General features: G+C 54.1%; 1 protein-coding gene and 1 long non-coding RNA gene across 5 annotated transcripts in view; one reads left to right on the top strand and one right to left on the bottom strand.

The window, feature by feature from the left end:
- Positions 1–706: 706 nt before the first annotated feature.
- LOC124518391 (uncharacterized) lies at positions 707–2603 on the bottom strand. The gene is made up of 2 exons (XR_006963663.1): positions 1999–2603; positions 707–1804 (listed from the first exon to the last, which is right to left on the bottom strand). It is a non-coding gene; the product is annotated as an uncharacterized LOC124518391 (long non-coding RNA).
- Positions 2604–10500: 7897 nt separating this feature from the next.
- The window catches only part of LOC124518462 (transmembrane protein 119-like), a 36280-nt gene continuing 30377 nt past the window's right edge, over positions 10501–16403 (top strand). The window contains exons 1-3 of one of the 4 annotated variants that reach the window (XM_047088487.1): positions 10501–11180; positions 11544–11689; positions 14953–15017. In XM_047088487.1, coding sequence (XP_046944443.1) covers positions 10894–11180; positions 11544–11689; positions 14953–15017 — 498 coding nt within the window. In that variant the 5' untranslated portion in view covers positions 10501–10893. Of the gene's footprint in view, positions 11181–11543; positions 11690–14952; positions 15018–16403 lie in introns of those variants that run through there. The other 3 variants (XM_047088485.1, XM_047088488.1, XM_047088486.1) reach the window with 3 other exon arrangements.

The following is a 16403-nucleotide window of genomic DNA, read 5'->3' as shown; positions in this document are numbered from 1 at the left end:
TGTGTCTCCCCCCCAACTCTCTGCCCCTCCCCAACTCATGCTTAGTCTCTCCCTCTCAAAAATAAACATTAAAAAAACAACATTCAAGGGGTGCCTGGCTGGCTCAGTCGGTGAAGCGTCCGGCTTCGGCTCAGGTCATGATCTCACGGTTTGTGGGTTCGAGCCCCACGTCGGGCTCTGCGCTGACAGCTCAGAGCCTGGAACCAGCTTTGGATTGTGTCTCCTCTCTCTGCCCCTCCTCTGCTCGCACTCTGTCTCTTGTGTCAAAAATAAACATTTAGACATAAAAAACAAGTTATTAAAATTAATGTATGGGCTGCCGGGGTGGCTCAGTCAGTTAAGTGTCTGGCTCTTGACTTCGGCTCAGGTCATGATCTCATGATTTGTGAGATCGAGCCCCACCCCCACCCTGTCAGCTCTGTGCCGACCACGCAGAGCCTTCTTGGGATTCTCTCTCTCCCTTGCTGTGTGCCCTTCCCCCACTTGCACGCAAGCTCTCTCTCTCTCTCTCTCAAACTTAAAAAAATTTTTTTTAATGTATGAGTGATGAATTTGTAATCCGTGGAAACAGGGATCCTAAACATCCTAAATCAACAGGGGCGGGGGGTGGGGCAGGAAATGATGGCGTGCCATAACCAGTTCTGGAGGCAGGGACTCCTCAGAGCCACCCGACGATACCAGTGTATATTCCTGATAGAGTCAGTAGTTAAACGGAAGGAAACTTTATTTTCAAGTTTAGAAGAAAAAATAAGCCCTTTTCCACCCAGACTTCTGTCTGGGGGGAAACGTTTTAAATCACAAAGGAAAAGATAACATTGGCTCTGTTAAAGTGAAATTACATAAGACTTCAATATGTCAACAGAAAAATGAAGGTCATGGAACCTGGGAAATATATTTTCAACCAGTAAGATAATGAAGTATATTTCCATCTAATGTATTTAATATATTTCGTGTAATATGCTTGATCTCAGATCCAGCCGCTGTCTCTGTTTGCGAAGGGGGTGATCTGTGCTGATGCGCCCGTAGCATTCCTTCCTGGCCCCTAGGAATTGAGTCTGTCAGCAAGTGGTTTATCAGAACCAGGGGTGGAAGGACAGACAGTGCTAGGAGTCACTAGGCACCAGTGAGCTTTGTTCCCCCAATTGCAAGTTTCTGGAAAAGGTGGGACAGAGATGAAGGGACAGACTGCTCCAGATCCAGTGGTCCTCGAGGGTCAGGTGGCCGCCAAGCTGGTTAGGTCGGTGGAAATGTGGAGGAAGGTGAGTTTAGACAAGCTGCTGAAATCTTTGCAATTCAGTGTAGTTTTCCTTTATTGTGTGGAAACGCAGCCAGGTAAGACAACTGATTTTAAGAGCCAGGGCTAGTACACGGGGAGTGGGGGGTGGGGGCGTGGTGTTGGATGAGGAACACAGCTCCGGTGACTGGAAAGTTCGAGTCCACTGCAGCTTGCTCGACTCGGGAGCTTGGGAAGGAAGATCTCTTCTGTTACCAAAACCACTGGGTGCGTTTTTTGTTTTAAATGGAGAGGCTTCCTCACACGGGTCTCAAAGACTGAATATTTTTGGAAAGGATGACGTGGGGGTCTGCAGCAGCGCTGGAGAGAAATGACTCAGACAGAAGCCCAGCGGGCGGCTGCCGGTGTCGGGAAGGCTCCGGGTTGAGGGTCCAGCAGTCATCGGTGTTGCAGAGGCTCACGTGGTGCCTGTGCTGTAAGCTGCCGGCTGGTTCAGGTGATGCCGATAGATCACAGTGGCAAGGGGACCCCGCACAGGACGCCGGGGGGGGCCCTGAGGGGCTGCAGAAGCTGAGAGGGTGGGTTTCCAGACGTGCTGAGCCTCACTTCCCCTGGGGGCCCCTCTGGTCCCCGGCAGCAGGCCCCGCCTTCCTCACAGACCTGCTGTCTTCTCATTACTTACAAACCACGCCCCCCCGCCCCCGCCCCCGCCGCCAACTAGACGTGGTTCTGTTTGTCTTGACATTCACTGGGCGAATACTTACTTTTCCAGTGAGGGTGTAAAGGTCCAGAGGAAATTGTAGTTGAGCAAATGACCAAGTGGTCCAGCTGTTCGGTGTTCGGACCACAGCTCGGTGCCCTGAGGGTCAAGACCTCAACCATCAGTATTTCAGCAACAAAATCCAAGCTTTTGGGCTGTGCGGAGATAGGTCTGAGAACTGGGAAGTTGCCCCATAAATAACAGGAAGTTGTTGCAGGTTCATTTCCTCGCCGAGATGATACTTGGGTCACAGAAGATAGAAAAGGCACCTCACGGTTAAGAAACTGCTGGGCTGCTTCTGGCCACGCTCAACTACACGCATCCCCCAAGACAGTAAAGTGAGTTCTTGGCACCCTGGCCGCTTTCCACAAGGGGCAGTGGATTCAAGTGCCATAGAAAATGGCAAGGTGGAGAATCCCATGTAGGCATCTGTGCACCTGCCAGAAACTTCCCGTTGTAGAGAGACCAGACCATTGTAGGAACAGCCTCATAACTGGTTCCTCTAACACCACCCACCTGTTCCCTTTTTTGTTTCCAGAGTGATGTTTTCTAAAACAGAATCTGTCAAGATCTCTGAGGGGGACACAAGTGGTTCCCCTTGTCTCTAGGATGAAGTCATGCTCTTTAGCGTCGTCTATGAGAGCTCCCTTGACTTGCCCCCTGCCTCCCACCCCACCTGATTCCTGTCTCCTCTCGTATCCCATACACGTTCCGCCAGCTACTCGTGTTGGCTGTAGCTTTAGAATACGTCCATATTCCAGCTGCTTCTCACACTGCCACTGTTAACCCGCTAGTCCGTGGCCCTGTCATCCCTGATGTGGACCGAGCTTCTGCGTTAGGGTTCTCGAGAGAGAACCAATAGGATGTGTACATATACAGAAAGAAAAAGGTTCATTATAAGGAACTGGCTCACATTTTGAAGGCTGACGAGTCCCAAGGTCTCCTGTCAGCAAACTGGAGACCCAGGAGGCCTGATATTTCCATTTGAGTCCAAAGGCAACAAAAAAATCATTGCTCAAAGGTAGTCGGCTCAAAGGTACTCTCCTTGTCTGGTCTATCCAGGCCTTCGCCTGATTGGGTGATGCCCACCCACACGGTGGAGGGCAGTCTGCTTTCCTCAATCTGGAGATTCACATGTTAATATCTGGAAACCCCTTACAGATACACCCAGAATATTTGACCAAATAATCTGGGTACCCCCATTGGCCCAGTAAAATGAACATAAACTGTCAGAGCTTCTAAACCAAGCTTCCTGTTCCTTGCTTTAGTAAGTCTGCCTTCCACACAGTGGCCAGAATAACCTTTTAAGGTATTAGGCAGATGAGGACAAAGTAAGGTCCACAGACCAAATCCAACCCTCTGAAAGTTTCTGTGATAGCCCACAAGGGAAAAATAGTCTTTACATTTTTAAATGATTGGGGGGGGGGACTTTAAAAAAGAATAGTGGCAGGTAAAAGGCATATGAAACTCACGTTGTAATGTCCATAAAGTTCATGGGAACACAGCCGCGCCCATTTGTTTAAGCCACATCTAACGGCTGCTTTTGCCTTACACCCTCGGAATTTAGTTGCAACCAGAGACTGGCTACAAACCCTAAAATGTTTACCATCCGCCCCACTAAGAAAAAGCTTGCTGATCCCCGTATTTATGGAGTCAAAACCCTCCATGGCTTCTCCTCTCGGGACAAAAGCTGAGATCCCCACATTCGACTGGCCCCATCGCCTCCCCGACCTCCTCTGATGATGTCCCCTGGTTTTCAGGAGACCCCCTGCCTTTGAGCTTCCCACATACTGCTCTCTCCAGACCACCCATCCTCCCCCCACCCCAGTGTCTGCAAGGCTCACCACTGCTCTCCCTCCCCTGCCCCCCTCCCCATAACACCTTATTTCCACGAAGACCTAGCACCTTTGGTGGAGACTCGGATCGGATCAGATCAGATCGTCTCCCCTGAAACGAATGTAAACTCCCCCAGGACAGGAACACCTTTCGTTCACTGTTATCCCTGGAATCTGGCATATTGTGTTAAGAAATATTTGCTCAATAAATGAATGAAACTAGGGACGCGTTCTGGGGCGGGGGCATCTATTGGATTGTCCGCATGGCAGTACTTTGCTTCCAGGATATGACCCTCCCCTGAGCACCGCTGACCCCTGGCTGGGCCAAAGCCCCCCCCCCCCCCCCGCCGCCTTTGGAGCCACCTCCATCGGTGCCAAATCCACGTTTCCCTTCACAGAGGCCTGGGATTTGGGGATGTGAGGGAGCAAGCAGTCAGAGCAGGTGTGTGGTGATGATGGACAAGGGGCTTCTGGGTCCCTTGAGTTCCCTAAATCCACGCATAAGATCCAGCTACATTTCTAACCTTAAGTGCCACCAGCTATCCCAGGAATCCTATTGCCATTGAAGCCAGTTAGGGAGGAGTTTGCAGCCAAGACTCCTTCCTCGTGGCGGTATTTCTCCATCATCAGAGCCCCGTGAGGTCTGAGTCCGGAGTTCTCCATCACTGTACCTCCCTGCCCCGTGCTTGGGGTGGGTGCTGGAGGCATTGATCCCTTCAGCGACTACTGTTGGAAAAAATCCCTGAGTTTGGAGCACATTTCTAGGCTTGATTACCCTCTGGCCTTCCGGGTCTGGGAACAGCCCCTGCACTGACCACCCTCTGGCACCAAAGCTGACCCACTGAACCCTGGGGAACGCCTGTTCTTCTTCTCTCTGGAGGAATAGCTTCACTCTGCAGCCTTTCATCCCGGAGCTGCCCAGAGTGACAGCCAGAATCCCGGGCTCCCCAAAATCTGCCACCGTTTGAGAAGGGGAATTGCATCCCAGCTGCGGTGGGCCCCCCAAGTGGCCATTTCCCTTTTAGATGGTTCAAATCACAGCTGTGAGCCCTCCCTTCAATCAAAGAGGATGTGTGTGGGGCGCCTGGGTGGCGCAGTCGGTTAAGCATCCGACTTCAGCCAGGTCACGATCTCGCGGTCCGTGAGTTCGAGCCCCGCGTCGGGCTCTGGGCTGATGGCTCAGAGCCTGGAGCCTGCTTCCGATTCTGTGTCTCCCTCTCTCTCTGCGCCTCCCCCGTTCATGCTCTGTCTCTCTCTGTCCCAAAAATAAATAAACGTTGAAAAAAAAAAAATTTAAAAAAAAAAAAACAAAGAGGATGTGTGTGTTGGGGAAGTGGGGGGGGGGCGGGCAGGTAGTTGAGGGTGGCCCCTCCCGCCCCCGCCCCCGCCCCCGCCTTTCCTTAGAGCAGCTCTGTTCTCTCTCAGATCTTTGCTTTCATTTGAACAAAGGATCCCATGACAGGTAATTTCCCGGTGCTGCCCAGAGAGGTCAGGCTACACAGCCAGCTGGATGCTTTAGTAGGAAGCTGCGGGCTTTGTGGTCTGGTCTGGCCAACCTGGGCTCAAATCCGCCCGGGCCCCCTCCCCGAGCCTCAGCTTCCTAGGAGGCAGAATGGCCACTTGAGAAGGCAGGCATGATTCTAGGAGAGCTGCGGCCCCACCTTGCCCGCGGTTTTCCCCATTTTCAGGGAAATGGGCATCTTTGGGGGACGGAGGGTGCCCACGGTGAGTTCCCAGCAAATTCCAAATGGCTTTTCGGATCTCGGCTATACCTGTCAGGTGCAGTCCGTGCCCATCCATGAAATTTCAGGATTCCACGAGTGTTTAATTTTTTTTTTTTTCCTCATTTTCCTCGCTAGCTGAGCGCATAGTTGACCAGCCTACACCTGGTAAATACCAGGTCGAAGCTAAGCGTTGCTGGCTTTGGTCACCTGCACCTCCCTCTGTGTCTCTAGAACTTAACCGTCGTCGCCGTGGACTTGTCACTAGTGTGCACAGTCCCCTCCCTGCTCCACTCCCCGCCCAGATAGAAGAGAGGAGCAAAGTGCAACCCGGATAGGCCACCGCGAAGCTGATGGGAAACACCATCACGTGGCGGCTACGAGCATTTTCACGCAGCGGCTAATGTAGGCAAAATTGCCCTTCGTGCACGGACAGCCGCTTAGGGGGCGTCCAAGTAATAAGGAGGCTGTAGGCTGCTTGGATATCCAGTCTGTTGTTGTCGTCCAAGTCGGGACCCAGTGAGCTTTAAGATGGGGTTGCTCCAGCGGTAACGGGTTAGTTAACCTCCTGCAGCACATTTCCACCCCCCCCCCTCACAAATGGCCCTTGGTCCCCAGGCTAGTCCCACCACGGGGTCTGTGTCGAGAGGAACCTCACACCTGCTGGCTTTGCTGACCTGCAGCTCCTTCACACCCCAGCAGATCACATGGTGTTGTAAAGTGGTGGGGACCAATCACAACAGGCAGAGTCTGCCAGGAGGGGCTGTGATAATTTCTATATTTATTCCACTGTGATTGAACGCAGGCTCAGTAATCAGAGAGCCTGCGTTTAAACCCTGGCTCTCCTGCTTCGCTTCCTAGCTGTTTGGCCTCAGGCAAGTTACTTAACCTCTCTGGGCTTTGGGTTTTTTTTCCCCCCATCCAAACATGGGAATGCTAATACTACCTACCTCGTGAGGCAATTGGGACAAATTAAACTGTCAATTTGCGTCATTGTGACAAATACGTCAAGCGCCTAGGACAGTGCCTGGCATGAAGAAGCACCTGATAAACGTTAGCCGTTGTTATGCTTATACGACGGGCACTGTGCTTGGCCCAGGAGGTGCGACAGTGGCCAAAAGAGGCCTGGGTTTCTTCTGGAGCTTTCCAGAGACAGAGAGATGTATCAAGTCACCACATGTGCGTTGGGGAGGGGCACAGTGTTGTGAGATCACAGAGTGGGGCCGGCGGTCAGGAAAGGCTTTTTCTGAGGAAATGGCACATGAACTGGGTCTGAATTGTGAGTAGGAGTTACTCAGGTGATGAGCAGTAAGGAATGCTCCAGGCAGAAGGAACTGTACGTGCAAATGTCCTGTGTCAGGAGGAAACATGAGAGGAACTAGAAGAAGGTGCTGGAACAAGACGGCATGTGGATGAGATGAACTGGAGAGTAAGAGGGGGGGCAAGGCATTGTCTACTATGTCAGGGATTTAAGTCTTTATTCTAAAAGCAATGGGGAGCCATTGAATCCTGCACAGGCAGAGAGTTGTTCTTGAACTTGGAGCAAGGATTTTCCATTGAGGACTGGGGGCCTGAGACCTGTAGCCGCTCTGAAGTTTTAAGATGGAGAGACTCAGGGAGTCAGAGACGAGGCGATTGGGCTCTGCCTATATGTGCAGCCCAATAAACATGCTCTTGAGGGGCGCCTGGGTGGCTCAGTCGGTTAAGCGTCCGACTTCAGCTCAGGTCACGATCTCGCGGTCCGTGAGTTCGAGCCCCGCGTCGGGCTCTGGACTGACGGCCCGGAGCCTGGAGCCTGCTTCCGATTCTGTGTCCCCCTCTCTCTCTGCCCCTCCCCCGTTCATGCTCTGTCTCTCTGTCTCAAAAATAAACATTAAAAAATTAAAAAAATAAAATAAAATAAACATGCTCTTGGACTTTCACTGATTCCTTGCATTGTTCTGCACTAAGCATTCGTGCCTCCATTTTCCAGATGAGACCGTTTTTCAGAGAGCTCAAGCGAATTGCCTAAAGCCACGCAACAAGCTTAAAGGACCCAATTCTCATTCTCAGACCTGTGCTCTCCACCTGGCTATATTCAGTGACCCTGGATTGTGGCTTTTGGCCTGGCCACGAAGCTGGAGGCCCCCAGAAGGCAAGGATAGCATCTGTCTTAGGTGTGGCTCATTCCGGTGCCTGGCACTTGTCAGGGCTCAATAAATGTGCCCTGCGCCGAGAAAGCCAGCAGCCTAGTCTTGAGGGGGACCCGTGTTTCATTCTGTCCATCCGTGGGGACCTGGTGGGTCACTTCTTATTCCAGCTTGGTTCTCCCCATAGCCAGTGTCTCTTCATTTCTCTAGGTCAGGGATCAGCTGGTGGGACAAATCTGGCTCTCCACCTGATTTTGCAAAGAAAATTTTACTGGCGCACGGCCACGCCCATTCATTACATACGGACCGGCTCTTTCCATGTTTACCACCACAGAGTTGAATATTTGAGACAGATCCACAAAGCTGAAAAGATTTCGCCTCTGGCCCTTTACAGAAAAAGCCCCTCGCTCCTGTTCTAGGGAAAGGAGTTGCCCTCTGGACGGGGGCGGTTAGTCTATGATGTCTAAGTGGGTTTCTAACCCCTTCTAGAGAATCCTTCAGAGTCAGGCTGAGGAGCCTAAGAGGAAGTGACTTGACTGGCCCATTGCTGCAGCCAAGGGGCCTTAGGAAACCACGGTTGGAAGCCTCGAGAAACACAGGGCTGGGGCGTGGGAAGGGCCGTCCCCAGAATACCCCAGAAGGGTGGAGACAGACCAAGGCAGCAACTGTCTAGTCATTCTGAAATCTAGGGTGTCTATGAAGTCCTTGCCTTGCTTAAAATCTCTGTTTCTTGGGGCGCCTGGGTGGCGCAGTCGGTTGAGCGTCCGACTTCAGCCAGGTCACGATCTCGCGGTCCGGGAGTTCGAGCCCCGCGTCAGGCTCTGGGCTGATGGCTCGGAGCCTGGAGCCTGTTTCCGATTCTGTGTCTCCCTCTCTCTCTGCCCCTCCCCCGTTCATGCTCTGTCTCTCTCTGTCCCAAAAATAAATAAACGTTGAAAAAAAAAAAATCTCTGTTTCTTGATAACAAGGTCAACATGTAGATTGTTATGTATATTTTTCTGTTTAAAAATATAGGGAAGGAAGGTTTATGGGCAAGAGGAGAGCCACCCATCGCTGGGCCAGTCAGAGATGAGCCCTGCATTTCTTTCAGTGCCTCCGCTGAGCACCCACCCTCTGCTGCGACTCTGCTCTTTATACACCTTCACCCCTGCTTTTCCACTAACGAGGCGTGAGCGCTTTGCACAGCGTGACTTTAACACCTGCCTCACGCTTCATCAGGGGGCAGGCTTCCGTGAGTTTGGGACTGGTCTGCTTTTTCCCACCGTTTCTCTCACCTTAAGTGTAATTGCTCCCGTCTTGGAAGGCATTTTTGGGGAGTGTTTTTCGGGGCCCCACTTGCAAGAGTGGAAACCCGCTCACTGTGAATGCTTGGATCTCACAGGTGTCAGGTGCCATGAGTTGTGGCTTTATGGGCTCCGCACAGACCGCGCGAGCCGGAGCGCTCTTAGCAATGTCTGTTCCTCTGCGAGGTCCGTTCAGCTGGGCGAGTCTTTCCTTGAAAGGGTTTGCCGGCCCCCCTTTTATTCCCTTTTTACACAGAGCGCTTCAGCCAGCACGATCACAGGCCAGGCGCCGAGACAGAGGGCTGGGCTTTCTTCCGGCTGCCCGGACCTGGGTCTGCCACCGACGCTGTGTGACCTGGAGCGAGGCACGGCCTCGCTTTGAGCCTCAGTTTCCCCACCTCCAAAGACGGCTCTGGGCAGTACGTGAGCCGATACGATGCACAGCAGCATCTGGCCTGTGGCAGAGGCCAAGGACCATGGTAAGCGTTTGTACTGCTCGGCTTTGCAGGTGAGGCAGCCGAGGCTCGAGAGAAGCGACTTGCCCAAGGTCACACAGGTCGTACGAGGCCAGTTATCCGCCCCGCTCCCCAGCCTTGCGAGTTGACCCCTGTAGGGCCCTGCTCCCAGATGGTTTGCAAAGCTCACAGATGGCATAAAGGACCAGGTAGTTTCCTTTTCCCCAGCTGTGCCCGACCCTCCAGAGAAGCAGCGTGTGGCTGCATCTGGGAGGGGGAGGAAGGGATACATCTGGGGAGTGTGGGGGTCTGCATCTGCCCCCCCCCGACCCTGCCCCCTCGGCCAGTCCTTCCACCCCAGCGCCGCGGGTGGGGGTAACAGCCTCTGATAGCCCATTCAGAGTTTAGCAAACGGCCGGCTCTCCTGGCCCCCTGGCCTGGAAGGGGCCAGGGACATACCCAGCTTTAAGCCTGAAAGTTCTGCATCCCCAGAACCCGGTCGGTCTCCAGCAGACCAGGAAGGGAGACTGCCCTCCCCTTGTCCTCTGCGTCTTCAGGACCTCACTGCTGGTGTCAGAACTGTGGATCTGGTAACGGATTCTGGTTCAGGATGAGCTGGTCTGAGGGGTGGGGACCCAAGGCTGTTCCCAGAGGAGGGGCTGTCCTGTGTCTGACGTGCTTGTGAACGCGGGCTAAAACACTGATCTGGAACTCCTATAACCTGAGAGTGGCCTCCAGCCCCGACGTGGGTCTGTTTCGAGCTTCTCAGTCCCTGTTCCTGAGGGCTGGCTACTTCCAAACCTGCTGGGGAAGGGTGGGAAGTTCTAACATTCTTACCTCCCCTTTTGGGGCCTCAGTTTCCCTGTCTCTGCAGACCGGGGGAGTTTTTGGTCCCTTCCAGGATGGAGGCCCCAGTGGTGAATACCCACTGGGTTTCCAGTTTCCATTAAAAAAATGTTTTTTAATGTTTATTTTTGAGAGAGAGAGAGAGAGAGAGAGAGAGAGAGAGAGAGAGAGGAAGACACAGAATGCGAAGCAGGCTCCAGGCTCCAAGCCGTCAGCCCCGAGCCTGACGCGGGGCTCGAACCCACGAACCGTGAGATCATGACCTGAGCCGAAGTTGGCCGCCCAACTCGCTGAGCCCCCCAGGCGCCCCCGGTTTCCATTTTAAAACTGCCTGTGTGTAAGGTAGGGTAAGAACCCCTGTCTGCATACGTCCTGCATCCCACCTATACAAAGCCACAGGCCAGACCCCGGGAGATGATGCTTTCCTTCACTCCCTTGAGAGTTCTGTGCTCTCTTAGGTCTCCTGGCCATTGGCCACGCTGTGCTCTCTGCCTGGGGTGCCCACCCAGCCCACCCCTACTTCTCATCCCTGCACCACTTCTTGGAAGACTCCCCTGACAGCCCCTCCCTTGGCCAGGGTGGTTTAGGGGCCCCTCCCTCGCTCACCGCAGGGTGACAATACTGAGTGTAATGGTCTGTTTACTGGTTCACCTGCTGGCTTCCCCACCAGACGAAGAGCTTCTGGAGCCAGAGCCCAGAACACTTGCTTTTGGACCTCCGAGCATGCGGCCTTGGTGTGCCAGACGTGGCCAAATGAGCGAGTCCGGATGGAGAAATAAAATAAGCATGTCTTGCCCTGATGGACTTTGCCATCTAGCTCCTCAGAGAAGTTACCGATTGGAGCTAAAAGGACCACCTGTGCATCTAGAGATGACTCTGGAAGGAATGACTGCATCGTATTTGCAAACCTCAGGAAGGTGTGCGTTCTGTGGTTTCTCCCACCCCGGCTCCCTTCTTGGACAGGAGTCTAGAACCATCCTTATTTGCGTCTGGTCACTGCCTTCCCTCCAGGGCCGGGTCGCCCTACCCCTACTCTCCATCACCGTGGGGTCGCGCTGGGGTCTCCTCAACCAGCCCTCCCCAGAAATCTTCTAGAAGCTTCTTGATGTTTTCATACCTACCAGAACCCCAGAGTGCTCCCGGGCTCGGCAGGTCCCAGTCCGTCACCACCCACCCAGTCTCAATCAACATTGTCACCAAAACTGTCACAAACAAGGGGGTGTGGGCCGTCACGTGGCCCTGTCTGAGTAACCACATTCTCGCTTCCTTCTTTCACACAGGCCGTTGAAGGTTGGCAGGGTCTGGGACCACAGCCCCGGGTGCCACAGCAGTGCCCTGGCAGTGTGGGCTCGGTCCCCGTCACTGAGGCAGAGAAGCGGCTTCTCCCCGGCTCACGAGGCAGCTGTCCCATGCTCTGCTGAGCAGGGTAAGTGCCAGCTCACAAAACCATAGGGAGTGGCTGGGGGGAGCTGTGGGACCGGCAGGCCTGGCCTGCCTGACAGCCGAGGGCAGTCCCGGGGCAGGACCTGAGCTCCGAACCAGAGCTTGGGCTCGGGGTGAGGGGAGAGGGGCTCAGGATCGAGGTCGTGGCCTTATTCCACAGTCTCTTCCAGATCCTCAACTTCTATCCCAACCTTCCCATCAGGACTGCCAGCAGCTGCTGGCTCGGAGAGGGTGAGGTTTCTTAATAGAAAAAGTCCGAAAAATCAGGAGCATTTCTCTAAAAATCATGCTACCCCTCCTTTCATACAAGGCATGGGGAGGTGAAGGGATTTGCTCAGAGCAGAGCTGGGGTTAGGGCTGGGTGATTCCAGAAAGGGGGAGCAGGTGCAGGGCCTGTCTGGAAGCTTCTGAGGCTCTGGATCCATAAAAATATTGTCTCCAAAGCTGCATTCTTTTTTTGTTTTTCCCTCACTTTATTTATTTATCTATCTATCTATTTATTTATTTATTTATTTATTTATTTATGTTTATTTATTTATTTGAGAGAGAGTGCAATCAGGGGAGGGGCACAGATTGAGAATCCCAAGCAGGCTCTGCATTGTCAACGCGGAGCCCAACGCAAGGTTCAGACTCACGAACGAACCATGAGATCATGACCTGAGCCGAAATCACGAGTCGGGGACTTAACCAACTGAGCCATCCAGGCGCCCCTCCAAAACTGCGTTCTTTCCACTTTCACTTGTTATGACGTTGGAAAGATTGTTGAAAACATATGAAACAAAAAATACGAAGAAGTATGAAAATATTAGAATTAGGACGCTAATATCGCTAGCAAAAGAGAAAGTAATCATCAGAATTTGAATACTCTTAGGTATTTGTATTTGGGGTGCTTTAGGGGCATAAAGGAGAGTGGTGGGGGGGTAGTACCTAAAGCTATGGCCCCTGACACACACACACACACACACACACACACACACACATACCATAGACAATGATCTAGGGCTCCAGGCGCCGGGAGGTCTCTTCCTTCCCTCCTGGACCCTCTCGTTTTCCTCCTCACCTATCTCTGACTTCGAGTCCCCCGAGAGCAGGCCTCTCACTGGGCAAGGGGCTCAGGAGGTGACCCCCCCCCCCCAGGCCCAGACGCGTTGGTGGCTTCCTTTGGGGCCTGCCTGGCCACACCCAAAATGGTCTATGCCTTCCTCACCAGGCTAGGCCAGCAGCCAAGGGAGATTGAAACCCGGATAGCGGAAGGGACCGGGCTGTTGGGCTGAGCGCCTCTGGGGAAGCTCGGCCAGGCTGGAGCAGGGGCTTCGGAGGGCCCGGGGAATCGTCCAGGCATGCTGTGCCCCCTTTGTGCAGATGGGAAACCCTCAGAGGGGACAAGCGGCTGCCCACGGTGGCCTGGCTGGGAGGTGGCCGGGCTTGGACGGACCGCGGCCCCGTCTGGCTGCAGGACCCTCGCGGAGCCCCCGGCGACCCCGGCCCTGGCTTCTCAGTCTCCTTTGCTGACCTTGAGCAAGAAGATGGTGGGGGTGGGGCGGGGCACGAGACTCAGGCGAGAAGGAGACAGCATGGCTGGAGCGTGTCTGTGCGTCTGTGTGCTTGTCCACCTGGCTGTCGACACAGGTCTTCAGCCAGCCATCGGTTGTTAAACTAAGACCAGGGGTAGGTCTCTTTGAATTCACGTGTGCAAAACAGCTCACCTCCTCTGGACCAGGCTAGCCAATTCAGGGTCCGAAAGGGGAAAGTTAGGTTTTTTGGTAGGTGGGCAAAACCCCAAAGTCTTCGCCGTCACTGTGGCTTGTGTTCCCGCAAAGGCTACGGAACAGTAAACAGGTGTATCTGTGGTATTAAAATGCATGGGGGGGGGCGCCTGGGGGGCCCAGTCGGTTGGGCATCAGCTCAGGTCTTGATCTCAGGGTCGCGAGTTCAGATGCACTGAAGGAAAAAAAAATTTAAGGGGAAGAAAGTCTGAAAGGGCTCCTTGCTGGGGGCGGGGGAGATGCTGAGAAAAGGTGGGGAAGTGCAGGCACCGTGCGGGAAGCCCGAGGGCACATGTCCTGTGCACCTGCCTGCTGGTGGCCTCTGTCCCATTCACGCACCACCCCTGCAGCGGGCGTTTAATGACCCCCAGGAGGCCAGGCCTGTCGGTGCTGGGGACCCAGCGGAGACTGCCCTGCAAGAGCTTGTGATCTGGCGGAGGCAGTGGGGCAGCCACGGTGCCCGTGCCGATGGGCAGGTGTCACGGTGCCTGCTGAGCCCTGCGCATGTGGTGTGAACGGCGACATCTCTCCTGTCCCCTTGGAGTTTATGGGCCAGTGGGAATGGAGTTTTAGACAGTAAACATTTTATTTATTTTTTACTGTTTTATTTTTAATTTTTTTTAATGTTTATTTATTTTTGAGAGAGAGAGAGAGAGAGAGAGAGAGAGCGAGCATGAGCGGGGGAGGAGCAGAGAGTTTGGGAGACACAGAATCCGAAGCAGGCTCCAGGCTCCGAGCTGCCAGCACAGAGCCCGACGCGGGGCTCGAACCCACAAACAGCGAGATCATGACCTGAGCCGAAGTTGGAGACTTAATTGAGCCACTCAGGCGCCCCTATTTATTTTTTAGAGAGAGAGAGAGAGCACGATGAGTAGGGGAGGGGCAGAGGGAGAGAGCGAAAGAATGTTAAACAGGCTCCAAGCCCAGTGTGGAGCCCGACGTGGGGCTCTTGATCTCGCGACCATGAGATCATGAGCTGAAATCAAGAGTCAGATGCTTAACCGACTGAGCCACCCAGGAGCCTCAAGTAAGCAAACATTTTAAATGGTTTAAACAATGGGAATGACTACGCCTGAGCAATCCAGGATGGCTTCTTGGAGAAGGTGCCATTTGCTCAACTCTGGAGAATAGATGGGATTATTAATCCCTCACATGGGATTAATAGAGGAGGTTGTAGGGCCTGAGTGAGCTAGTAATTCACGAATAGCTCTCAAACCAGTGCCTGGAACCTTGTCTACACTTGACACATGTGCTTTGCAAACCAGGCATGGGCCAGGGCTTGCTGTGGAGACAGGTTTCTAGGGCTCCCCGTCCCGGCCCTCTCCGCCAAGATCAGAGGTAGGTATGTCAAAGCTATGCCTTTGGGGATATTTCCGGGAGATGGCCCCAAATGCAGAATGACAAGGACAACAGCTGGCCATTGTTGAGCACTTAATGTGTGCTAAACCCTCAGCCTGAGCCAGCTCACTTCAACCCACAGCCACCCCACTCCGTGCTGTCGTCACTGTCTTCGCATTCCAGACGAGGAGCCTGTGGCTCAGAGAGGTGAGTTCGGTTGCCCAAGGTCACGCAGCTTGTAAGTGCCAGAGCCGGGACTGGATCTGGTTTGACTGGATCAGATCCGATCAGGCGGGGCCGGGCTGGGCCTATCCTGTCCGCCAGCCCTGAGAAATGCCCTGAGGTCTGAGGGGGAGGGCACCTGGGCCTCGGTTTGACCCACTCGTTGATCTGGAGCCTTCCCTTCTCTTGGCGGCTGTTTCACCCACACCCTGAGATGCTCAGTCTTTCACATCTTAAGGTTCCAAACTCCTGAGCGCTGGGATTCCCGGGATCCAAGATTCTGAATGCAAAGTCCCAAGCTTCTCACGGCGCCCTGGCGTCTTCCCCACGCCTGGAGCAGGGTGTGGGCCCCCCGCCAGCAGCCTGCCCCTCCACAGCCTGGGTGGGGCTCGGGCAGAGCACCCTGGTTTTAGGGTGAAAGACAGGAAACGGGCCGTATCTGACCTACTCTGTTAGGCAAGCAGGAAGAGTGTGACAAGGGTGTGACAAGTCTGCCCCTCTCTCAGAGCCCCCCTCCTGTGGCGAGTGACCGTTTTCCTGCCTCCGGGGGGAGAAAGGTGGAAGGTGGGGGCTTCACCGCTCTGAGGAACGGACTTCACTCTCCTGAGCCTTGGCTGTCCTAGTCTGTGTAATGGGATTCGCAAAGGCCAGTGCCAGGGTGGAGTGAGTAGGGTGATGAAATGGTCCAGCCGCAGTGGGGCCTTCTGGAAAACCATCGTCCTTATATCACCATGCATTTAACTTCAAGTAAAGTTAGTATCCCCCCTGCCAGACACAGCGCTCCTCTCCTCGCTACCTGCACGGCCCCCTCGGAGTCACAGGACCCCCAGGAGCCGGGATTTTTTTTTCCCTGTCGAATGGGCTGATGCCTGCCCAGCCACAGCCTGGCTCGTGGCTGTGATGTCCATGGTCCCCGTCCCTTGAGGTCTGTGGGATGGCAGGCGGCAGGCTGGGGTGACCGGCCACCCCAGCTTGCCTGGGACTGAGGCCACAGGATGAGGGATAAGGGGATGATCTTCAGCACTAACATCAGGAATCCTGGACGAGGATGTTGGCCCTAATTAGACCTGGGCTGGGAGATGGGAGATTTCCCGGTGCGCTCTGTCTCATCTCAATACACAGGGAGGCCTCTGCTCTCACGCTGGACCCGAGGCCTCCCTCACTGCCCATGGCGGAGGTGGGGAGGCCGCCGTATCCGTACCTTCCCTGACTCTGAGATTTCTGTTTCCTCTGCCCCTCCGGGCACAGCCCCCAAGAGGCTCTCCCAGTAAAACACTCCCTGCTGGATGCCAGCTTCAGGGACCTTCCCTGCAGCATGCTATTAGATTCTTAGGACCATTCTTTGAAGCGAGGTCGCCCGTTTTACAGATT

This window comes from Lynx rufus, unplaced genomic scaffold (genome assembly GCF_022079265.1).
Source record: "Lynx rufus isolate CCGP_SWC_20201006 ecotype Redwood Valley unplaced genomic scaffold, mLynRuf1.p SCAF_24, whole genome shotgun sequence".
NCBI lineage: Eukaryota > Metazoa > Chordata > Mammalia > Carnivora > Felidae > Lynx > Lynx rufus.
The sequence above is the reverse complement of the archived record's forward strand: the minus strand, read 5'-3'. Positions and strand labels throughout refer to the sequence as shown.